Source organism: Carex rostrata, chromosome 12 (genome assembly GCF_964058835.1).
Source record: "Carex rostrata chromosome 12, lpCarRost1.2, whole genome shotgun sequence".
Taxonomy (NCBI): Eukaryota; Viridiplantae; Streptophyta; class Magnoliopsida; order Poales; family Cyperaceae; genus Carex; species Carex rostrata.
Window position 1 is genome coordinate 964,544 of NC_135929.1, and position 25,064 is coordinate 989,607.

Consider the following 25,064-nt stretch of genomic DNA (forward strand, 5'->3'; position numbering starts at 1 on the left):
AAATAAAACGCGAATCATAATTTGTATCTGTACGCTAATAGAATCATATTTTGGTTTTAGAGCATCTTTTACCGATTTCTTGTTTAGAATTTTTTAGAAAATATTTAAAATATGGCACCGATAAAATTTCGAAATATAGCACGAAGAAAACTTGCTTCAGGTAAAACATTTCCTTTAAAACATATTTTTCTTTGATGAGGAGGGTTCAAATGCCTCCATTTTTGGTGTCTTTATCGTGCTTTCATTTTTAAAAACTTATTAAACTCAAAATTTAAAACTCAAAATTTAAAACTTAAAAGTCAAAATTAAATTGTTACATGTGATCTACATCCTTTTTATTTATGCATGTGTAAAAATTTATAACATTTTAATTTTGTTTTAGTTGTCATCAAGTGCTTGTAAAAAACATACTAATGTGGATAATTTTTAGACATTAATTTTTCAACTTATTGATTCACATAAAAACAAAATTGAAATGTGATAATTTTTTATGAGCACATAGTGAAAATAATATAGATCACATCTAACGGTTTTATTTTGACTTTTAAATTTTAAAAATGACATAGATCAGATCTAACGGTTTTATTTTGCCAAATAACATTTTACCTTAATCTCAACCCATCATACACTTAATTACAGAGTAATTAGCGCGCAAAATCTCGTCCACGCATTGTTCATTAGGACAGTGCGATTATAGCAAAGTTTAATGTTATCAAAACTGATTAGTGAATTAATTAAGAGGAGGGTTCCACTGCACCCTTTATTTTCCTGCTCCCAAATAAGAACCCCAAAAAAAAATGCTCCCAAATATGCACGATCTGATTCGCATAAAAAGTAGTGCAGATCAGCCCAAAAATTCATAGTCCATTACTGGACATCTCCTGTTCCCCTCCCTCTCATTTGGGATTAATTCATAGTCCATTGCTAAGTAATCATGTAAGTAATTTGTATGATTAATTATTATATTTTTTATTAATTTAAATTTTCTTTAAAATTTTTATTATATTTGTTCTAGTTTATAAGAACCATTCCTTGAAGTGAATGACGGAATAATAACCTGGAGTTATTATCAAAGCTAAATGTTTATCAAGAACCTGAAGTTCATATTACTTGAATATAATAATAAGAGTAATAACCTGAAGTTATTATCACAACTAAAATTTTATCAAGAACCCGAAGTTCGTATTACCCGAATAAAATAATAACTTGAAGTTATTGTTATAAATATTTTTCTGTGTATCTGTTTCGGCCTCAGTTTCGGTCAGGAACTGTCTGTTTCGGCCTTGGCAGGACACACTGTTTTTCTGCACTTTCTGTTTCTGCCAGGAACTATCTGTTTTGGCCAGGAACTTTTCTGTTTAGAACCTGAAGTTCTATCAGAAATTTAGTATAAAATTAATATAATAACCAGCAGTTATTATAAGCCACCGGATGAATAATAACATGAAGTTATTCTCAATTTAAAAACCTGAAGTTTTATTAGAAAATTTTATATAAAATCAATATAATAACCGGAAATTATTATAGGTCATTGGATGAAAATATAACCCGAAGTTATTTCAAATTAAATTTTACAATGCGCAGCCAAGCAATTTAATAACCAGAAGTTATTAAATAAAATATTTTATTATAACATGAAGTTATATAATATTAACTTGAAGTTATTAATACATTTAAATTTATTTATTTATTTATTTATTTATTCATGTAATTTACGTTTTTTATTTATATTTATTTATCTCCATTTTCATAAACTGAAGTTATGATATTAATAACCTGAAGTTATAGCATTGATAACCTGAAGTTATGGCATTGATAACTTAAAGTTATGACATTAATAACCTGAAGTTAATTTGTATCTATTTCGTAATACATAAGGCAAATCTCACAAAGTTTGAATTTATCTTCTTTTTTCATTTATCATAACTCGAAGTTATGGTAGTAACAACCTGACGTTGTAAATACGTATTAATGAAAAATGAGAAAGAAAAATATCCTGAAGATGTTTGTTTCAGATGTGGGATGACAAATCATTGGTCGCGTACCTGTTGTATGCCAAAGCATTTTGTAGAGCTTTATCTAGCCTCAATTAATAAAAAAAAATGTGGAAACTAATTTTATTATAAATGACCCCAAAATGAATGCCATATGGATACACATCTTGATGTATCAGATTTCTTCCATAATGTCAATGAAGAAATATATATTATTACTTAGGAAAAAAATGTAGCATACAAGTTTATATTTATGTTTAATAAAAGTTTAGTTTATTTTTAAATTTTTATATGCAAATAAGTTTAATGAATAAAAGTAATTTATTTTTGCATTTTAAAGGAAAATGGCTGACGCAATGATAAGTAATGAAGATCCATGTCTGGTAGACAGTGGAACAACTAACCATATTGAAAAGTAAGAAATACTTTTCACAATTGCATCTTGGTGAGAATAATATTCACACTATATCTGACACAAGTAATTTAATAGAAGGTTCCGGAAGAGCTTGTATTTTATTACCTGAAGGAACAAAATTATTAATAGATGATGCATTATATTCAAGTAGATCTAGAAGAAATCTACTAAGCTTTAAAGATATTTGAAAGAATGGTTATCATATTGAAACTATGAATGAGAAAAATTGCGAGTATCTTCATATCACATCTATTAAGAATGGCCAGAAGATCATAATTGAAAAGATGCAAGCAATGTCATATGGATTATATAATACTTATATAAGTAGAATAGAATCAAATATGGTTGCTAACCCGAAGTTAGCTGTTACTAACCAAAAGTTAGTCCAAAATTATTTACATTATGGCATGATAGATTGGGTCATCCAGGAAATATAATGATGAGGAGAATAATTGAAAGTGCAAATGAGCATCCCCTAAAGGACCTGAAGATCTTATTATCAAAAGATATGACATGCGAAGCATGCTCTCTTGGAAAACTAATTATTAGACCATCTCCAAATAAAGTTGAACCTGAAGCTTCTTCATTTTTAGAAAGAATTCAAGGAGATATATGTGGATCTATTACACCTCCATGTGAACCGTTTAGATATTTTATGGTGTTAATTGACGCATCAACACGCTGGTCACGTGTGAGTTTGTTAGCAACAAGAAATGTTGCATTTGCTAGACTATTAGCATAAATTATCCAATTGAGAGCTAATTTTTCGGATTATCAAATCAGAAGAATCTGGCTTGATAATGCAAGTGAGTTCACTTCTCAAACTTTTAATGATTATTGCATGTTTATTGGAATTACGGTAGAACATCTAGTGGCCCATGTTCATACATAAAATGGTCTGGCAGAATCGTTGATTAAAATATTACAATTAATTGCTAGACCATTACTCATGAGATATAGTTTACCGTCTTCTGCTTGGGGACATGCCATATTACATGCCCCACTAATTAGATTAAGACCAACTATTTATCATAAATATTCCCCATTATAATTGGTCTCCGGAAGAGAACCAAATTTGTCCCATCTAAAGATATTTGGTTGTGCAGTATATGTTCTAATTTCTCCTCCACAACGCACAAAAATAGGACCTCAAAGAAGATTGGAAATTTATATTGGTTTTAACTCTCCTTCTATTATTAGATATTTAGAACCATTAACAGGAGATGTTTTTACAGCAAGATTTGCTGATTGTCATTTTAATGAATCAATATTCCCAAATTTAGGGGAAGAAAAATAAAAGCTGGATAAACAAGTAACTTGAAATTCATCGTGATCTTATCTTGACCCCCGAAGTGGTCAATGTGAACTCGAAGTTCAAAAGATCATAAATATGCAAAGAATTGCAAATGAATTGCCTGATGCAATCATAGATACGAATAAAGTTACTAAATCAGATATTCCAGCTATAAACGCACCTGCTCGAATTGACATTACAAAAATATCTAATGAATCTAATGTGCGTAGAAAACGTGGAAGACCACTTGGTTCACCTGTAGTGGATGCGATAACTCTCAGATTTCTAATAAGTTTCACAGTTGCAGAAAAATCTAAAAATGCGACTTATGGATGTTGTAACAGCCTATTTATATGGTTCACTTGACAGTGATATATACATAAAAGTCCCAGAAGGATTGAAAATACCTGAAGCATATAAGTCAAAACCTAGATAGATGTACTCTATAAACTTAAGAATATCTTTATATGGACTAAAACAATCTAGTCGAATGTGGTATAATCGACTGAGTGAGTACCTTCTAAAAGAATGATATAAAAATAATATAATTAGTCCATGTGTTTTCATTGCAGTGTATGTTGATGATTTAAACATTATTGGATCTCATGAAGAGATTGAGAATACTGCAAAATTGTTGAAGAATGATTATGAAATGAAAGACCTTGGTGTAACAAAATTTTGTCTCGGCCTGCAGATCGAACATCTAAAGAATGGAATATTTATCCATCAATTAAATTATGTTGAAAAAGTATTAAAGAGTTTCAATATGGATAAAGCTCATCCTTTGAGCACACCAATGGTCGTACGATCGCTAAATGCAGAAAATGATCATTTTCGCCCGCAAGAAAATAATGAAAAAATGCTTGGTCCTGAAGTACCATACTTAAGTGCAGTCGGAGCATTATAATATCTTGCCAATAATACGAGACCCGATATTGCATTTGCAGTAAATGTGTTAGCAAGATATAGTTCCAAACCAACCATAAGGCATTGGAATGGAATTAAACAAGTATTTCGGTATCTCTGCGGAACTAGAGATATGGGGTTATACTATCAAAATGATACAAAATCCAATTTAATTGGATATGAAGATGCGGGATATTTGTCGGATCCACATAAAGCACGATCTCAATCGGTATATGTCTTCACCTATTGTGGAGCTGCAATTTCATGGCGATCGACAACTTACAGCTACATCTTCAAATCACGCCGAACTGATCGCCTTATACGAGACGGGTCGAGAATGTGTTTGGTTACGGTCAATGATTCAAAATATTCAAGAATAATGTGGACTTGAAAACATCAAGGTAAATCCTACTCCACTATATGAAGATAATGCAGCATGCATTGCACAACCGACAAAGGTTTTTGTACAACTCACAAAGAATATATATTATAAATGTATGGATGTCATTCATGTTGTAACTCCCAATATTAATCCTCAATTATTTCCCCACTAATCCATGCACTACTATTGAAATTGATGGCCACTACTATTGGAATTTATTTCTCCATTTACTTAGATGGTTTTTCATTTACAATTTGTAGCCTATAAATAGAGGTTTTGTAATGTTGTATGGTACACACATGAGAAATATATTAATAAAGAGATTGCCATCTTTTTCCTCTCTATTTTGTTTATTCTTCTTATGCTTGTTCATCTTTATTTTATAACACATATCTCTTTCTTATTCAGTTTAAAAAAAAAAAATCAATGCAATGCAATTACACGCGAATTTGGATCCCAGAGTAACTCAATTTTTTTAGTTTGAATCAAACCGTTCAATCTACTACATCGATTGAAGGATATTCAATAATATCAAAATGAGGATAAGCATTATACGCACTGTACTCTTTTTCCCTTAACCAAGTTTTTATCCCAATGGGTTTTTCTTGGTAAGGTTTTTAATGAGGCAGTACATGGTCTTGAAGTATCATGTTAATATTGATCCTAAAGTATTATATTAATAGCGTATAAAGAAAAATGAACATTCAAGGGGAAGTGTTATAAAATATATTTATGTGGATGTTCAATCTATAACCTCCAATATTAACTCTCATTTCATTGCCCACTACCTCCACTACTGTGGGCATTTATTTTCTCCTTTATTATTGTAACATCTCTTTCTAGCCTATAAATAGAGGTTTTGTAAATACAGAATGGACACATATATTATATACAATAGTGGAGAATAAAATTCTATTATTGCTCTCTCTATCTCTCTTGTTATTTACTTTACTTTTGTTGCAACTTTATCTTAATTTTATAACAATATATTTGATTTGGATTTTAAATATTAATTATGAATTTTAATTAACAACCATTAGTAATTAAAACATTAATTAAAATTAACAACCATTAGTAATTAAAACATTAATTAAAATTAAATCAATTGAATTTCGGTGGCAAAATACCAATTGATTTTCTCCTCTCGAAAACCGCCATACATAGGTGGCAATGACATTTTGGTAATTTTGGGAACTTTGGGGTATTTCGGTCATTGACGAACCTCCTCAAAATGCCTATAAATAGAGAGGTGAGGATAGAGAGAAAAATTACTTATTCACATCGTATCGGATTGTCAGATTGATCAGAGTTTCCATTTTTCTCTCTTTCTTGGTTACGGTTGTTATGGGATCGATGAATAGTATTTTCCTGAATTTTATGGTATTTCAGTTTTGCTTATTAGTAAATCTGAATAACTGAAGATTCGTGAATAGTATTATTACGCCTTTTTCAGTGAATAGTGTTTTTGCAGAATCCCGCGGTTTACGGTATTTCTGGCAAAAGAAATAAACTGCTCTCTGGTTAGTCCTGGTGGATAACCGATAAAGGTATCAGACTTATGATACTCCGAGGCGAGACGTTCCTCAGATTCGGTCTTCTCGGTCTGCTGCATTCCAATTAGAATTTGGAGACAAGGTATAAATATGTTATATTAATCTATTTAATTTGTAAATAATTTGTAAATATATTAAAGTTTTAGAAAATAATTATGGAGTAGATCTGTAAAATGATTAAATTTGGTTTTGATGTCAAAGGAATACTGAAGGTCGACCGCCTTGGAAAGTTTCCTGACATACCCCGTTTAATCCTTGGCTTAAGTTAAAAGTAAAATTTTTGTTTTAAACTCATTCCGCATCTTAAGCTAATCAATGAGTTTGAACTGTCAAAATCCAACAGTTTATTTAATGGTCCCCAGTTGTGCGGGGACAATCCAAAAAAAAGGAAATTTTGTGCGGGGATAACTGACAAGTATTTATGAGGGGATCGTTTATTTAATAGTCTCCAGTTGTGCGGGAACGATTCAAAAAAAAAAAAAAATTTGTGCGGGGACAATTGATGGATTGATACTTTGATGTTTCAAGTTAAATACTAACAGTTTACGAAACGCTTATTAATGACTGAGCGGTCCCCCTATAATTTTTTTAACAGTTTGTGCAGGATTTTTTTACATAGATAAAGCTGTGAGGATATATTGTTATGAGGATCTTTTTTTTTCCTCATATTTAGCTCTACAAATTAGATTACAATCTATCAGTTGGTAAAAAAAACTGATACTGATTTGCCTATAACCGGAAATTTTGGGTTTTATTTGTGATACTGATTTGTTGATAAAAAAAATTGATATTGGCGTGTGTCAATTCTATGGCTATTATATCATACGAAGTTAGAAATAAAATTTGTAGAAAGAATAATTTTGTTATTTAATACATGTTACTCATTAAAAATATAGAGAGCTGATAATAGTACCTGCGCTACAGTATTCGCACTGTACCCGCAGAGGGGACCACCAAAGATTAAATGTGAAAATATAACTTCTTGTGGGATCACAAAAACTACACAATTCGAATTTTTTTTCTAAAATATTAATACCTATGAATGGAAGTATTTATACCTATGTACGGAAGTATTTATAACTATGATGTGAACAAATATTTATTGCGTGGATTCTTAAAATGCGAAGATAACAATACCCATGCTACAGTACTTGCACTGTACTCGCGCTATAGTATACTGAGACCACCGAAAATTAAATGCATAAATATAACTTCCTACGGGGACCGCAAAAACTCAACAATTTGAATTTTTTTCTAAAGTATTAATATCTATGCAATTTTCACTTTCAAATGAGATCCATGATGACATACTTTTAGACTCGTCGTCACACAAGTATTTATATCTCGCCGTACAAGTATTTATACCTACACTTGCAAGTATTTTTTTACATATGGCACTGAAAGTATTAATATCTAAGTTTGAAAGTATTTATACTGAGTTTGGCTGGTATAACATCAGTGTCATTTCAACCTATATAACACCAACTTTATAACCTATCAAATCGACTTCAAACGGTGAATCCAAACCGTTCAAATCGATCTACTTCATTAGTTGTGCGTTTACATGCAAAATTTATAACTTTTCGAATTTATTTAGTACTAAGTCAAGCGGTCAAATGTGTGAGTTTTTAAGTTAATTTTAATACATTAATTTTTCAATATTTTTACCGCTTGATTTGATACTAAAATAACTCGAAAATATAAAAAAAATTGTATGTAAACGCATCACTCATAATGTAAATCGGTTTGAACGGTTTGGATTAGTCGTTCAAAGTCGATTTGATAGGTTTTAGAGTTAGTGTTATATAGGCTGAAATGACACGTTATACTAGCCAAACTCATTTATACTTATACACTGAAGTATTTATACCTATGAGGTCAATTATGTTTATTAGAGAGAAAAGTTGACATGGGAATGATTAGAGAACTCGAAAAAAGATTATCATAACAAGTTACGCATCAAAGTATTAATATCTTATTTTTTTAAGTGCTAATATCTTATCTTCTAAGTATTTATATCTATGAAGGTATAAATATCTAAGTATTTTTTACATATGATACTGAAAGTATTAATATCTAAGTATTGAAAGTATTTATATTTATGCACTGAAGTATTTATTTTTATGAGGTCAACTATTTTTGTTAGAGAGCAGAATTAGTGCCGGGACTTTGAAAGGGGAACCATATAATTAGTGGGGACTATAGAGAAAGAGTGCTGCTAGAATTTTAGAATAATAATTAGTGGAAACTATATAATATCTTTTTAGAATAATAATTAGTTGACACAATATAATTAGTAGGGACCATAATATATTATTCCTCTAAGTGCGATTACTGTAGAACGGATACAGTGCGAGTACTGTAGTGCGTGTACTGAAATAATTATTCAAAACAATATAAGAGTAATCTAGGAGGAGTTATTAACTAGGTCCCATTTTATCAGTATTGAACTGATTTTTTTATACAAGTTTATTGGTATTTGTTATTTTGAAAAAGTATTGGTATTTGTTATAATACAGATAATACAAACGCAGCTTTGACCTCAATTAGTAGCTTATTCTAATATAAATTCTAGATCCTCTTCTGGGTGGAGTCAGGAGGTGCGAGCGAGATTTCTTGTGTATATTATTGATGCACTACACTAGGGTTATATATTAATTAGTGCCACGTTTGCATGGGAATAAAGTGGGCTAAGCCTGGCAGCGGATAATGTTGGAGATTTTTTGTAGTTTGATGATAGATGTGTCGAATTTTAGGATATCTAGGACTAGGATGACAATGAAGAGGAAGGCTACCGTGCTATGGGTTTCATAGAGGACTATGGTGTTACAGTTTAATATTTGAGTTTTCAAAATTCTAACAGTTGATCTTAACTCTTCATTTTCTTCTCCATATTAATATGTGTTTGGAGACCAAATTTTATATTTTTTGGAAATTTTTTACTATTTTTTTAAATAGGTAGAAAATCAAATATCTGAATGGTGCAGAATTTTTGAGATCGAGTGATTTTCTATCTATCTAAAAAAATAGTAAATTTTTTTCAAAAAATGTAAAATTTGGTTTCCAAACACATATTAATATGGAGAACAAGATGAACGGTTTGAATTGACCGTTAGAATTTTGAAAACTCAAATATTGAACCGTAGCGCTGTAACTCTCTATGCAACCCATAGCACCGTAGCCTTACTCATGAAATACACACTAGTGGAAAATATGGAATCAGGATCGGTTATATACGCATATCAGTATCGGAATACAACCGATCCTGATGAAGGCGATACTGATACTATCAGGATTGGTTTTTTTATTTTTTAAAGAACCGATCCAAATAGCAACTATATATTAGGATCGGTTGTTTATTATAACCGATCTTAATAGCAGTTATCTGGATCGGTTTTTCTTAACGAACCGATCCTAATAGTTATATTCTGGATCGGTTCTTTAAAATAACCGATCCAAATTAATACCTATTAGGATTGGTTCCTTAGGTTAACCAATACTATTTTTTTTATACCAACTTTGAAAATAAATAGTATTAGGATCGGTTTTTTATAAAAAAACCGATCCTGATACTATTTTTTTTTTTTTGCAGAACCAACTTTGAAAATAAATAGTATTAGGATCGGTTGTTTATAAAAAACCGATCCTGATACTATTTTTTTTTTGCAGAACCAACTTTGAAAATAAATAGTATTAGGATCGGTTTTTTATAAAAAAACCGATCCTGATACTATTTTTTTTTCAAAGTTGGTTCTGCAGCAAAAAAAAATAATAATAAAATAGTATCAAGGTCGGTTTTTTATAAAAAACCGATCCTAATAGTATTTTTTTTTTGGAATTAGGATCGGTTATTAAAAAATAACCGATCCTAATAGTAGTAATCTGGATCGGTTGTTTAAAATAACCGATCCTAATGTTTTATTGAAGCTAAATTTTTTTTTTTGCACAGTAAGAAGCAATAATCAAATATCATATACACATCCTAAATTAAATATCATACACATCTTAAATTATTACAAAAAATTCATGTTCATACAAAGTTTTGTGAAGCATTACATATTATAACAAGAAATTTAAATCCAAAAAAAATTAATTAACAAACATACAAGTGACTAATTGAGCTATTTCTTCAATTAACACACATTTATGCAATTAATGTAAAGCACAACAATAAAAAAATCAATAATTACCTCTTTTGCAATCACATCACTTTAGATTAAAAAAGATCCTAAAAATAAAAACAAAGGTAACAATTAGATGGAAAAACATTTTACAAAAAAAAATACAAAAAAAAATGTGTTTTTAAAGTATAATAATGAGAAAATTAGATAAAGCTAATACCGTGATAGTTGATCGGCCGGATGATTAAGTAACTTGAGCGAGATGTCCTCAAGACTGTAAAACAATATACAAACACCATTAATTAATTTTTGAAACAATAAAAAAATTAAAAACTGACACAATTGAGCCGGAGGTGCGAGAGGCTCGGCTTTGAGAGGAAGAGACGAAGAGAAAGAGAGAGAGAGACACGGAGGAGAGGGAGAGACGGAGACAGAGAGAGAGACACAAAGAGTACTGAGGATTTGAGAGGGAGATACGGAGACACAGAGAGAGAGACGCTAAGTTGAAAATGAGAGGCGCGAAATGAAAATAAGAAGAACCCTAAGCAGGTTATATAAGGAGTTAATAGTATTAGGATCGGTTGTTTATAAAAAAACCGATCCTAATAGTATCAGGATCGGTTCATGATACTAATTTTTTAGATGTATTTTAATTTGTTAGATGTATTTAAGTTATCTGGATCGGTTATTATGTATAGACCCGATCCAGATGCTATTTTCTGATATATTTCAATTAATAAGATTTATTTGAGATAAAAATAATATATAAGATTTATTTGAGATATTTCAATTATCAGGATCGGTTTTTTGTTAGAACCGATCCAGATACTATCAGGATCGGGTTTTATAAACAACCGACCCTGATAGTTGAATTATTAAGATCGGTTATTTAGAATAACTGATCCTGATAGTATCAGGATCAGTTCTAACAAAAAACCGATCCTGATAGTTCATAAATCAGGATCGGTTGACAATAAAACCCGATCTGAATAGTTTTTAAGATCGGTTTTTTTAAGAAAACCGATTCAAATACCTTTTAGGATCGGTTGGCTCATATAACCAATCCAAATAGGCCGATCCTGATTCCAGTTTTTACACTAGTGACACTAATATCTTAAATAATATATTATTTATTAGCGTTATATATGTATCTTTCTAGCTACTTTGCATCATATATGTCCACCTGTCGAGTTATATATGGTGATTCTGTGATATGTGGTACGACTTCTTTTGATCATGCATGTACCAACATATGTTCAAACTTGGGTGCAAAATTTAATAATTTCTTTATGTACATTTGAACAAATCATATATTAATAATTATGAGAACTAAAACCAACTTTGAGAATCAAACTAGCTAGCGAGCTTTCAGGTCCAAAGTTTGCTTTTGAGAAACAAATTAAAATAAATGAGAATTTACTTTCTCCAAAGATGTTGTCATTAATTGCTTTTGATATTTTCCCATTAATTGATTGAGTAGGCACAAAGCATATCTATATTAATATTTAATAATAAACAAAAGAAGAGTACATTCAACAACAAAAAAGTTAATGTAGAAAACATCCTCAAAATGATAGTTAGTGCTGTAACGCAAAAGGTACATTCAACAAAAAAAGTTAGTGCTGTAACGCAAAATTAGTAAACTGTGACACTGTAATCCCTCTCTGAAACTGAAATATATTGGTTAAAATTTAAATCCATGCATTCACATAGTGATACTATGCATCTTTAGTTCTTTACAAAAAGTTGAGTGTAATTGTACTTGAAGCCCAGCAGCGTGCACTAGCCCAATAGGTTAACTAGACCCAACAATTCAGCCGACCGATTTCTTTTTTGACCCGTTAATTTCAGTAAACCTTGTTTGTATTTTCGCTGGATATATATTTGCCAAGTTCCCAATATTTTTCTTTATTTTTTATTTTTTCCTATTCCGATCATTGCCAAAGATGCTCCGTACTCCAACTTGATGGAGGAACCTTATAACACCTGGCAAGAATTCCTCTGTTACATTTCTCCAGTTTTGTCTAGTGCTGAGTGGAAATTGATCGACAGGGCCGTTTGAACATTTTTTTAACACTGTCAATTGGAGTCTAACCCGAGTGTAAGTGATATTCTGATCCGGTTGGATCCGATCCAAGTTGATGTACTCCACCCATTGACTGGGTTCAGCAACTTTGATTGAATTTTGTTGTCAGGTTAAGTCCTGAGCTGCTGAAAATGACATCAAATTTTCTTTGGGATTATTGCCTAGTTAGACATTTGTATCAAAATACCTTGTGTTAGACATTTGTATCAGAAAAATATGTGGTCTTATCTTTCTGTAAGGCACTTGCTGAAAGTAAAGGCTGAATCATAAAGTAACCTCTAGCCATTTATAAATTGGTTGTTATATACCATTGGTTTCAATGAATGAGAAGGATGTGGCGCAGAGTACAGTGACTCGTTTAGAAAAAATCAGAATCGGTTTGCGGCATCTCAATATCTTAGATAAGATGTGAAATGATGTGACCAAGATCGATGTAGATATATCATTCGCTGCTTCATGTTTCTCTCTTCTTTATAATCTTTTAAATATTCCCTAAAGAAAAGGGATAAGAATCACAAAAGCTTGAATATGATTCTTGCTGACATATTATGCCACCAAGGGTCATGCAATTTACGTGGCCTTGCAATTTTCATAATTTACTGTTTTGGAATTTCTTTTAGTAAAGAGTGTGAAAATTGAGGAGGAACCCGGAATTTTTTTTTTCAAAAAAGGAAAAAGAAAACAATGTAAAGCAGCTTGCTTGATTTTTCTTGTGAATAACTTGTGGATAGATTACTAGGAAGACATGCTTATTTTCTGAATGATAAAACTATTTAAATTTCTGTCATTTATAGTTATAACAATATATCGATATAGAACTGAAAATATCCGTAAAGTTATACTATTTGCGTTATGAAGACTTGCACTTAAATGTACTTGCGCGCTTCATAAGGCCTCTCTTTAGAATACTGGCTATGTTATAAAGAAGATATTACTTGGTACTCATCACATCCACATTTATATCAAATATTTTTCTTGAAATAAACTCAAACAGTAACATCATATTCATACCAAATATTCCAACATTCCTGAGAGCAACGAAAACCAGAAACATTAAGTGATCTTGATCACAAATTGATGGATTTTGCTTTCATCCAAAATATGCCATATTCCCCACTCAATCTAAAAAGATAGAAAAAAAAACTCGTGAAACATTTTACCCGTTTTCCTCTTATCCAACTTTATTCCAACGCATTTGTGGCACCTATCAATAGTACTAGAATCATCACCTTTGTCAATGGCTCAGCCTTTTCGCGTATATATAAGCAGGTCATCCCGCGAAGTTCAAAACCAACATCGTCTCTCAACCTAGCTATATTAACACAACAAGAAGCAATTTTTCCTCAGAATAAAACAAAACAAATGGATAGGGTTACAAAGCTAGCGTCTCAACATGCTGTTGTGATCTTCGGTACGAGCTCCTGCTGCATGTCACACACTGTGACGAGGCTATTCGTTGATCTCGGTGTGAACCCCACCGTGTGTGAGCTGGACAATGATCTGAGGGGGAAGGAGATGGAAAAGGCACTAGGTAAGCTTCTGGGACACAATCCGGCTGTACCAGCTATTTTCATTGGAGGAAAGCTGGTGGGGTCCACTGACAAAATTATGTCCCTACACCTTAGTCGCAATCTAGTGCCGATGCTTCAAAATGCAGGGGCTATTTGGGTCTGAAAGTATTACTATTTTTTGTTTTCTTTCAACTTAGCTGCGATTAATACTAAAACAGATATATAGTTAACTCAATAAGGTACCACTGTACTCGGTATCTAGCAAAACCTGTTTTTTTTAAATGTGCTGCTATAGAGGACCAAAGTGTTTGTAGTTTGTAAACCTAGTAATGAATAAAATGGAATCTTTTCTAGCTATTTTGAGGTGTTATCGCTTCAATGGACAGGAATTGCAGTATAGTCATAGCATGACATAAATTTGACTATAAGAAACAGCATTCTGATGTTACAAAGTATCACATATAATATACATACAGAAGGCTATCAAAGAAGATATGTATATAGCAAGCATAACACGAGGAATAAAGAAGCGGGATGGCTGTTTACAAATATTGTTTACAGCCAATACGGGCTTATTTAATTTTGAGCTAAATTGAGAAAACTTTCATAATATTCAAAACAAGTAAAAACCAATTATTCTCGCCAACAGAAGCACCACATCTTAAAGAAAGTTGTAATCACTCGTTCTCCAACTGAGATGAAGTACTGTTCAAGGAATCACATAAAAACTTTGCCCATCTTTAAAGTAGTAAATTTGTGTCAATCATATTTTAATGAACTTCAGCAAATATTCAATGTAAATATCTATAGCTGGATATCTTAATAAATCATCCATACACGACAATTAAACATAATGCTTTTCTAATTTGAATATCTGCTCTACAGAAGTTGCAAATGTGTAAGCATCCTAAAATCATCAAATATTCCTTCAAACAGTTACAACGTATAAAGGGTACACAACACAGATCTTCCATGGATAGGTTAAGAAACTTCAAATGGTGGGTGCGAAAAGCACAAAAGAATAAATAAAATGGGTCTCCATACCAAAGTGAAACACAAATCAATAATATTGTTGTTGTTTTTTTTGTAATAACTAAATATTAACCACCAGTTACATGCAATTAATGAGGCAGATTTAGAAAACCAAACCATGCCCTGATGCATGCCAACCATGCCAAAAACGAAAAATAGAACCCAGATAGAGTCAAAATTAAGTAAATACATACACAATAAAAAATAAACAAATCTAACAGTGGCAAGATACCACGATGAGATCCGAAGGTTATAGATTCAGAACCCAAATTTGGCACGACCATGCATTTGAATAAGCTTGAGGCTTTCTGCACTAACAATGCATAAAATGGATGTTGCTATGTTTTTCTCAACTAAACAAGGTCTTGGTCCTCTTGATCACCTTCTCCGTCCTCTGGTTCATTATCCTCTTCCTCTTCCGGTGCATCTGGATCCATTCCCTGCAAGAAGAAGTCCATAACCAGTTAACAACATGTAAATAATATTGACTAACACAAGTAGGAAAGTAAATTATCATGGAGTACACCTTGTGTACATCAACATCGTCCACCTATTTGTATTCAGTACATTGTCATTCCTTGGTTCCGAGTCAGTTGTGTGTTTTAACTTTCTTAGAAATTTGGCAGTGATTTAGCCTTATTTTTTTATTTCTCTTTCTTTTCTTTTCATAGCCACTATCTGGACAGGCCTAAAGCCAGAAGCAGACTAAGCTCAGCTCAGACTCAGACTTGAGATAGAAAATAAATAAGATGATAAAGAGCCCAAATAAACCCAATATTATTTTCAACGAGGGCTTGAACAAAAGTTTGGACTACATAATACATTGACATTAACCTAAAAGAAAAAAAATAATGATTTCAGTTTACATGAAGTTTACATTTTCCATCCATAGCATTAGCAAATTGTTTTGGACATAAAATAGCTGAAACAGAATACACAAACAATGTTTTTTTTTTTTTTTAAGAAGTTGACAGAAAACAATGCCTGTTTAATACTCCCTTTATAGCCAAAATAGAAATTTTGATATTGTTATTTTCTTCATATAATAATATAATTCAAATGTAGTTTGCACATTTAAAATGCAACAAATAACTTGTTTATGCTTGTCTTGGGTAAAGCTTCAAAATATAATTTTAAAATGTGGTGAGCTGAGCATGAGTGCAGGAGCGGAACTAGAAAATAGAGATTGGGGGGAGCTAAACAATCAGATACAGTGCAATTTCATTTTATAAGGGGAGCTAAAGGTATTAATACATATGAGAATTACAAAATTTAATAGACTAAAGTATAAAATGTCAATTTATAAGGGGTGCTTAGCCCCCTTTGCTCTCCACAGTGTTCTGCCACTGCATGAGGAACCCCCCCCCCACACACACACACACACAAAAAAGGCCCTCCAAACTTGTGTTTTCCCTCTGACATGATAAATAGATGTTCAGTGATAAATATTTGAAATGAGAAAGGTATATAAACCTTCATTTGCTTCTCCAATCGCTCCAAGCCTTTTTTACCGGCTTCATTTTGCGGGTTAATTCTGCAAGTGAGTGAATAAAGAAAAATAGCCTAAATTAAGGATGTCAATACATAATAAACTTAACTATTCTAGAACCCGTGACCAAACCTAGGTCAGCATACACCTGTACAATACCTGATAGGCATCAATATGAAATAATGATTTGCAAGGCGTATTTAGCCAGATGTTAATGTTTTAAGTCTAACTTTATATGAACCAAAGCATGTGTTTCATATCTCGCTTTATGATTCACGTATCAAGCTTGTTGTCAATATAAACTAACCATCCAATCAATCACCCCTCTCCCTTATCTTCATATTATTTGCTCTTCAATTACTAGTGTTTCAAACTAAGAAAAAAAAATAAGCACACCAACCAGCATGCAGATAATCTGACTGTTTTCATTATTCCTTAGTACCATGCATCCAATAACAACAATAGAGGCACAAGGGATTCATAATACACAATATTACACACCTTAATGCAGCTTGATAATGAGAAAGAGCATCTGACAGCATATTAGTAGCAGCAAAAACTTGTGCTAATTTGATGTGGAGTGAATCATCAGCCCATTTTTTAAGGTACTTCTCTAGTAAAGAAACAGCCTCCTTGTTTCGACCTTCTAAAACATGAAGATCTGCTAATGCTAAGGCTGCACCAAGAAATCCCGGTTCTAGCCGAAGGGCAGATTCATAAAATTTCCTAGCCTAACAATTATGTGGACAAATCCATTGGAATAAAAGGCCAGATACAAAGAATGAAATTATTTTTTTCATTTTGCTTGTGTTGGGAGTGAATTTAAAGGAAATTGAAATAGTAATTCTGCAATTTAAAAGAAAGTTACAGGACCAACAATAGCCATATCGCAAAACAGTAGTTGTTGAGATTTAAGAAAATTGTCTAGAAAGAAGTAAAACACCCACACAACAAGCACAAATACCTGCCCATGCACTCGCCTATGTTTTCTGTATGAATAACTAATGAAAAAGACCATTTTCAAAGCAAACCGGTCAGCCTGCTAATTGACGAGACAACAGTGGATATACACAACTGGGGCCAATTTAGCTAGGACCTCCGTCAGGGTGTTGCGGACACCCACAGGCTGTAAATAAGAGATAGGGTACTACATATTGTATAGTTTACGGAGTTCTAGGATTTTGTCAATCATCTTTTTATGAATGCAATTGTTAGCAAAGTCACAAATCTTCAAAAAAAATAACAGAGAGACCATTTTCCAGGGAAGAAACCAGCCTGGTACCATATCAATCTAATCCTAGATTAGAATCCATATATGATGCACCTTTTTATTAAACAAAGCTAACCTTTTCTCTACCAGTAGAATTAACAGCATGCACATCCCCTACCAATTTTAGGGCTTTGGCAGACTGCTGCATGGCCTTCATTGCTTCTCTTGCAGTGAAAAGTGCCTCCTTTGATTTAGAAAGTGCCAGGTAAGAACGTACCAAGCCTGAAAGTAATCACTAACAAAATGATATAATACAATAACATCTAATAATACGATCAACATACACGATTAATATCATTTTCAGTTAGCCTGGTACTTGTTTTCCCTTGTATGTACAGCCAGTATAGTACTTATACATGCTTGACCAATTAAAAAAATCACTCACTGAGTCAGCATTTTTTGTCTTCCTGGTAAAAATTGCAGAATAAATAACGCATTTCGAATTAGAAGTAAACAACTTTGGCCTACTAACATGAAATTGAACTGAATGAAATCTAATTATCCTAATTTAGGCTTCAGTGAGCCGTAACTGAGTGTTGGTTATTTCTGACTTATTGGAGAATGAAGAAAAAAACAAAACGAAGTTTTCTGGTGCAAACCAGACGGAAAGAAAATAAACCTTGGTAAGAACGAATATCAGCTCTCAAGTCTTGAGCAATCTTAAACTCTGCCACAGCACCTTCTGGACGGTTCAATGACATGTAAAGATTTCCCTGGCCGCCAAATTCATTGATAATGAATAAATTAATGTCTAGGCCCCTTTAAGCAGTTCAAGAAGATTTTCTTTTGGTGTTTTTCCTTTTTGTTGCATTTAATTTGGGTAAGATGAGTTATTTGAGGCTTTAGTGATAAAGTGAACTCCCAAGTTAAAACAGAGAACTATTCAATGCCATAAAATAAACTTGTAAAACTAGACATATGTTTAAGATATATAATAAAACCAATTACCTTCACAATATGCCCAGTGACATGTCTATCATCTATTTTAATGCTCTGTAAAATAACACAACTAAATTATATTAGTAAGACAGAACAAGGCAGGTACAAGCACATAATATCTCCTATTTGTGTTACACCTACTTTAAATCCCTTTCATATTATTTTTTAATTATTCCACACCCAATCTTTAAATGTTTACTGTTTCAAATTAATAAAAAATTATCTCAGTTACCCCAAAATAGGTGACAAGACTGAAATAAACCCAAATATAGAATCAAACACCCTAACACTAAGGATGATTTGAGGGCTTTGACCCTCATCTCATGCTTAAAAAAAAAAATAAATAAATAGGTCAAGACACCAATACTATTATACTAGCTGGTACATACTGGTTCAATTAACCATTAATTTTATTGCGGAAAGAGGCCAATCAACCTGTCATAATGAAAATCAAGCCCAATATTCAACCTGATTCGGCATCATTTAACCCTTGACTGTGCACCTAAACAGCAAGAACTAAAGGTTTATACCTGTTTCAGAAATATAAAGAATGCTTTCCTTCTACCCCCGCCCAACCAATTCGACCTACCTGGAACTGTCATAGGCCTATATGACACAGATTCAGAGATTTTCAACTAGGTGCAAACTTTAGATCCAGACTTGCTCAAAACCAATTAAGTGTAACTTGTGATTTAACAGCAAGGAATATAAGCAAAACTACCTCATTCTAACCCAATCTTACTTCAACTAACCCAGAACAGTCCAACTAAGCCTCACTTTCTTTCCTCAAAGAGAGCATCAATCCTCAAATTTGCAATTAAGCATAATCAACCCAATTCAACATCATTTAGTAATAAAAGATTCCTGCCCAGAAAGGCCACTAAATTACCTTGTCTGCATAAGAGAAAGCTCTCCTTTCGTCCTTTCTCTCCCAATGTGCTGAGAGAGCAACAAGGGTCTCTGGTCTGGCAGGATCAGTAGATAGCATATCATGTACCAATTTGTTTAACTTAGCATGGTCTGGTTTTGACTTCAAAAGGATCGCATACTCATCCATATAGGTCAATACACATGGATCAATCATTCGAACCTGTCAAAAATAACAGTTTCTATATCATTTCATTTTCTAACTATATTGGACTTGTACTCTGTATTCCCAATTTCACTATAAAACATAAAATTAATACAACAAGATTCAATGCAATCAATTTATTACTTCAACCCAAATTTTTTTGTACCCACAATTTACTCTCAACAGTACAACTAATAATAATGAGACCTAAAAAATAAAGGATGGGCTTTGGTCAGACCAGTTATCAATCAGGTGCAGGTACAATAATGCACGGTACACGCAATAACCTTTCCAATTCCATACTGAATTGACTACATTTGCACAAAAAAAATTCTGCAGCATTTTTAGTATTAATAAGCATGTATATTTTTCTAATTCAGACCTTTTCAAAATTCATGATTGCTTCATCACCCCTTCCAATGATAGCTTCGATCTTCAAATAACAGACAGCATCAGTGAAAGCAGTTTTAATTAGTTTTCCTTGCTGAATTATAGCTTAAGTTAGCACACCATTGCCTGAATTGGAGTTTGTGCAGTTATTGTGTAAAAGGTTTAATTCCTCTTTTTTTGGTATGATAGTTTAAAAAAACATACAAAATTATCTGTAATTAATAAAAAAATACAATTATGCTCCACCCAGAAAATTAGAACATATTTTGCCTCAGTCTATAATTTTTCCTGGCTCTAGTCTAAACAATCTGCTGAACTATAAAAAAAGGTTTGAGCAGTTATGATACACTACGAATGAAAATACACAAACAACACGCTTTACATTCTAATATCTTACCTTTGCCATTTCCAGCAAGATGTGCACATTATTAGGAAATCGAGACAATATTTCTGAAAAAATATCAAGGCCACCTAAAAATAAAATTTAAAATTCATAAGATATTAGTTTGCAGTTAAGTACATAATTAATCTGAACCTACAGAATTCTTCCCTTAAATGGGCCGTAATCTGTTGCCTTTCAAGGAAAGAAACATAACGACAAGCAACCATCATGCATACTGTAAGTTAAGTTTTTTTCTGAACCACCCCTGAAGAACATAACATTTGCATGTTTGATCATCATCAAGACAAATATAATTTTTTCAAAGAGGCAGACACAAAGGGTTTCAGTGCAAATACACAAATAGACCTATTTGAAGATGAAAGAGAAATTTTTATGTCTATTATGTACCTTTGTAGTCGTTCGAAGCAATACAACACTGAGCCTCCACATACCGCTAAAACAATAAAAAGAAAAGGGCATACTTGTGTTATTTGACAAAGTTCCATTGACTACACAAAAAAGAGGAAATATATTTTTTACCTCCACAAAAAAATGCCTATGAAACATATTAAAAATCTCAAGTACCCACCCCATCCCTCCCCCCAGCTACCCAATACACCATATCCCCATAGTTGTCAAAGAAAATACTGCAAGGAGGGTTTCTGCTGAAGCTAAATGGGCAAAGGGGCCTTTAAATGAGATATCATTTTAGGGTCTTGCAGGGACACATAAAATTAGCCCAAAAATCAAATTAAGAAAGTGTACAAATGAAGAGGCAACTCAAGTAGACTTACATTCAACCAACGCTGAGAGTCTAGATAATCACTAGAGAACCTTCCAACCTTTGGAGGTGTCTGAAAATGAACTTGAAACTGGTCAAATTAAAGAAAAATAAAGTAAGAGAAACCTAACAAGAAGTGATTAACATGTCTTGGCAGGCACCGGCTTACAAATTGATTAGCCCCTTAGGACATATTTGTGTAACATTTAAAATGAAACTAGGGCACTAAGAATTACCTGAGAAATAACAAAACAGATCTTTTCAGAGGAAAAGCAAAAGCCTGCTGGTATATGTCCAAAGAAGAGCTAACCAATATGGTATTTTTAGTAAAATGTTTCACATACCAGACAAATTGATACAGTACTGGAACAAAATCATGGGATTGGGACAGAGCTTTGTCAGATTTTATAAAAGAAAGATGGCACCTTTAAAATGAAATGAAGTGTCAATAAAGAAGCTTACCTGAGAAAGCAACAATATAATCTCTTTTGAGGAAACACCTAATTCTGCCAGTGCGGTAATTGCTTCCAACACATACGGGCACTGCCTGAATCAGTGTAAATATCAAGATATTTAGCAAAGGTTTAACTCTTTTTTTACTTTTACCTAGCAGATGGGTACCAGGCCTGATGGTTCTACTTCCCCAGCATGCAATTGATACTGCTTTCAACCCAATTCGAATTTGGAATGTGCAAAGTAAGCTTAACACTAACCTCAGTTTGAGCAATCAAACATAAAAAAGTGTTGCCAAGTAAAAATGAAATTACAGTACTATACAACTCCCATACATGCTGATACTTAATCTTAGCAATTTATTAGCAAGATTCAAGATAAAATCCTAAATATTAAGAATATTTAATTATTGTATACTATTTGCTTTAACAATTGACATCGGAAGCCAAAACAACAATAGCAGAATACTAGTAGTTGTTCAGCTGGCACAAAACAAATGAAGCAGCTAATCCTTGAATATTATAATTAAACCAAGAAAATTCAGGTTTGAGCACTTGAACATTCCCAAAAAAATCCGAATTAGTCCCTGAACTTCCATTTCCACAAAATCGGCCCTTGAACTTCGAAAAGGTACCTAAATTAGTTCTTGAACTTTTCTCAAGAGTCAGTCCCTTTGAGAAGGACTAACTTAAGAAGTTCAACGACCGATTTAGTGCAAACAAAGTTCAAGGACCAACTATTTTTCTTTTTTATCAACTCCTTTTCTTTTTGGGAAAATTCAAGGACCAATTTGGGTTTTTTTTTTTCAGAAAAGGCCAAACCTGATTGAAGTGAGGTAGATGTAAAATATTTTGACAGTGGTTTCACCTTAGGCATTCCTTATAGCAAGTGGAGGAAGCACGGTTATTTCTTGATATGCGGTATAGCTTCCCCATTGTCAGATTCATTCTCAGTGTTCTCGCTTTAGATGCAATACCTTCCATCTGCACAACTCCAAAATGAAGGTGAATGTTAGCAACCAAACGAGGAAAAAGAGGACTTAGGCGTAAAACTAGTTGATAATAATAGCAAGGTACCAAAACAAATTGAATAATGATAACAGACATAAGGTACAAATACGCACAGTAAAGGGAAAAAACAACCTCAAATAGAGCAGATCGGTACTCATTAAGAGCTGAATGGCATAAAGCAACCTTAAATTTCACCTAAACAATAAAAAGATAAGAACCACAAAAAACATAGTCAATAGAAAATTATGTAGGAAGTACATCTTTCCTTAACGAGCACAGCTGAATAAATTCACCAATACCTTGACCAATACAAAATAACTTTGGCGACTGGTCTAGCTATACTGGGCCTGATCAGTACAATAATTGTTTCTTAAATTGCTCGAAGTAGTCACGACAAAACTGGAATAAGCTTCCAACTGTAATGCCAAATTTCCCAACTGCACATTCTTAATTAAGCCTTCGCACTTAACCAAATTAACCTCAATCTAACTTAATTGCATGATCAAACAGCAGTATTTTATGCCAATTGTCCAACTAATGCAAGTGCATACCTCATTCTCATTTATCGTTGAAATACTAAAGGAACTTGGAGAAGGTGACCGGCTTGTCGCAGATAATGAAGCTCTGGTGCTGTTACTACCTTGTCTGGGAATGTTTTTGCAATTTTGCAATGCTTGTTTGTACGCACTCTGTTAGCAAAACAGCATTCAGAAAGAGGTAAAGAAGCTCTATGTCAAAGCACAACTTTGGAATATGATTAACCCCAACGAACCTCCTAACCGCCACTTCTATCACAACTATTTGTCTTTCATGCTATTATTTTGCTAATAATGCTTAGAAACTATACACCAATAAGGGTACCAGTTAAGTCAGGTAACAACAAAGACAGTACCAGAGCAAGTGATAATGGATGGGATACAAGTCAACGCAAATATCATCCCCCCACCCAAAAAAAAAAAAAAATTATTGCTAAATCATATAAATCCGAAAGCCAAATCCTGTTTCACTACATAACAGATGATTTCAATAAGGGATTTAATAAAATTATTGATTGCTACGCCCGATAACTAGGGTTTAGGCTTTTCAAAAGACATAGTTAGATGATATATTCTAAGATATGAACTAATCTTTACCAGTGCCCTCCGGTATTCTTTTCCTCCATAAAAAGCATCTCCTTGAAGCACCTTTGTCAAAAATAATTTGTCATAAAACAAATTAAAAGTAATGACTAATTTCAGTATCATGAAAAGAGAAATTGGAAACTATACCAAGTATTCAGCTTTAAGATATGGATTTGTTTCCGGGTTCGAGGCAGATGAGGATACCAAAAAACACCCCTGTAAGAAAAAACATTTGAACAAACATTATAAAAGCACAACAATAAAAATAATTTCTTAGCTTTTGAAATAAATACAGCTTTCAAACTCGATGTAAGATTCAAATTACAAAGAATTTACTTCAATTATATGAATAATGCGGGAAAGGGGGGGAAATGAAAACAAATAAGAACAAGAAGAAAAAAAAACGCAAAACAAAACATACCAGCATTTGAGCGGACTCGAAAAGGTTATTCTCAAGTAGCATCGACATTTGATCCTTTGAGATCTCCATTTGTAGTTGGGTATATAACTCGATAGTGTAAATGATAACAGAGAAGGGAGATGAGAGCAAGGCGAGAGCGTGAGCGAAAGAGAGGATTCAGAGTGTGTTCGAATTTTGGGGGTTGAATAAAGAGAAGTAAAAGGTTTAGCATTCGATTGGGAAATTGGGAAGTTTTTCACATCACCCCCTGAAAAACCTCTAAAAGCGCAACTAGTTTTGAACTCTTGCATGGTTTCGGCTAAACTTTCAAGGGGGGTTACATGTACGTCCCTCAAAAACCTCGAAATTACATGCTCCCCCCTTTAAAATTCTTAATGACATATTTATTCTTACAAGTTAGTTGTCAACTGTCAGTATACGGTTTCTCAGCATCAGCTATATA

General features: G+C 32.8%; 2 protein-coding genes across 3 annotated transcripts; one reads left to right on the forward strand and one right to left on the reverse strand.

The window, feature by feature from the left end:
• The first annotated feature begins 14,033 nt into the window (after positions 1-14,033).
• Positions 14,034-14,619, forward strand: LOC144563071 (glutaredoxin-C1-like). Its single transcript, XM_078312443.1, has one exon. The coding sequence runs from the start codon at positions 14,114-14,116 to the stop codon at positions 14,423-14,425; it is 312 nt and encodes a 103-aa protein (XP_078168569.1). The 5' UTR covers positions 14,034-14,113; the 3' UTR covers positions 14,426-14,619.
• A 689-nt stretch (positions 14,620-15,308) lies between these two features.
• On the reverse strand, positions 15,309-24,812 carry APC7 (tetratricopeptide repeat (TPR)-containing protein). 2 transcript variants are annotated; one of them, XM_078312261.1, is made up of 18 exons: positions 24,623-24,812; positions 24,349-24,417; positions 24,214-24,264; positions 23,632-23,769; positions 23,213-23,275; positions 22,938-23,053; positions 22,080-22,164; positions 21,631-21,690; positions 21,245-21,290; positions 20,852-20,925; positions 20,447-20,497; positions 19,882-20,082; positions 19,002-19,046; positions 18,673-18,766; positions 18,130-18,275; positions 17,285-17,514; positions 16,768-16,828; positions 15,309-15,734 (listed from the first exon to the last, which is right to left on the reverse strand). In XM_078312261.1, the coding sequence occupies exons 1-18, from the start codon at positions 24,689-24,691 to the stop codon at positions 15,648-15,650; spliced, it is 1,686 nt and encodes a 561-aa protein (XP_078168387.1). In that variant the 5' UTR covers positions 24,692-24,812; the 3' UTR covers positions 15,309-15,647. The 2 variants fall into 2 exon arrangements, with proteins under 2 accessions (XP_078168387.1, XP_078168386.1); XM_078312260.1 differs by having other exon boundaries at positions 21,631-21,708.
• Between the last annotated feature and the right edge of the window lie 252 nt (positions 24,813-25,064).

What these genes read in the sequence shown, in the direction of transcription:
- LOC144563071 (XM_078312443.1), top strand. Translation starts at nt 14,114, where the DNA reads ATGGATAGGGTTACAAAGCTAGCGTCTCAACATGCTGTTGTGATCTTC.
- APC7 (XM_078312260.1), bottom strand. Translation starts at nt 24,691, where the DNA reads ATGGAGATCTCAAAGGATCAAATGTCGATGCTACTTGAGAATAACCTT. An exon ending in TCACTGGGCATATTGTGAAG is followed by an intron (nt 18,767 to 19,001) that starts GTAATTGGTTTT and finishes TTTGGCGGCCAG; the next exon opens with GGAAATCTTTACATGTCATT. An exon ending in GATTGGAGAAGCAAATGAAG is followed by an intron (nt 15,735 to 16,767) that starts GTTTATATACCT and finishes TTCTTCTTGCAG; the next exon opens with GGAATGGATCCAGATGCACC.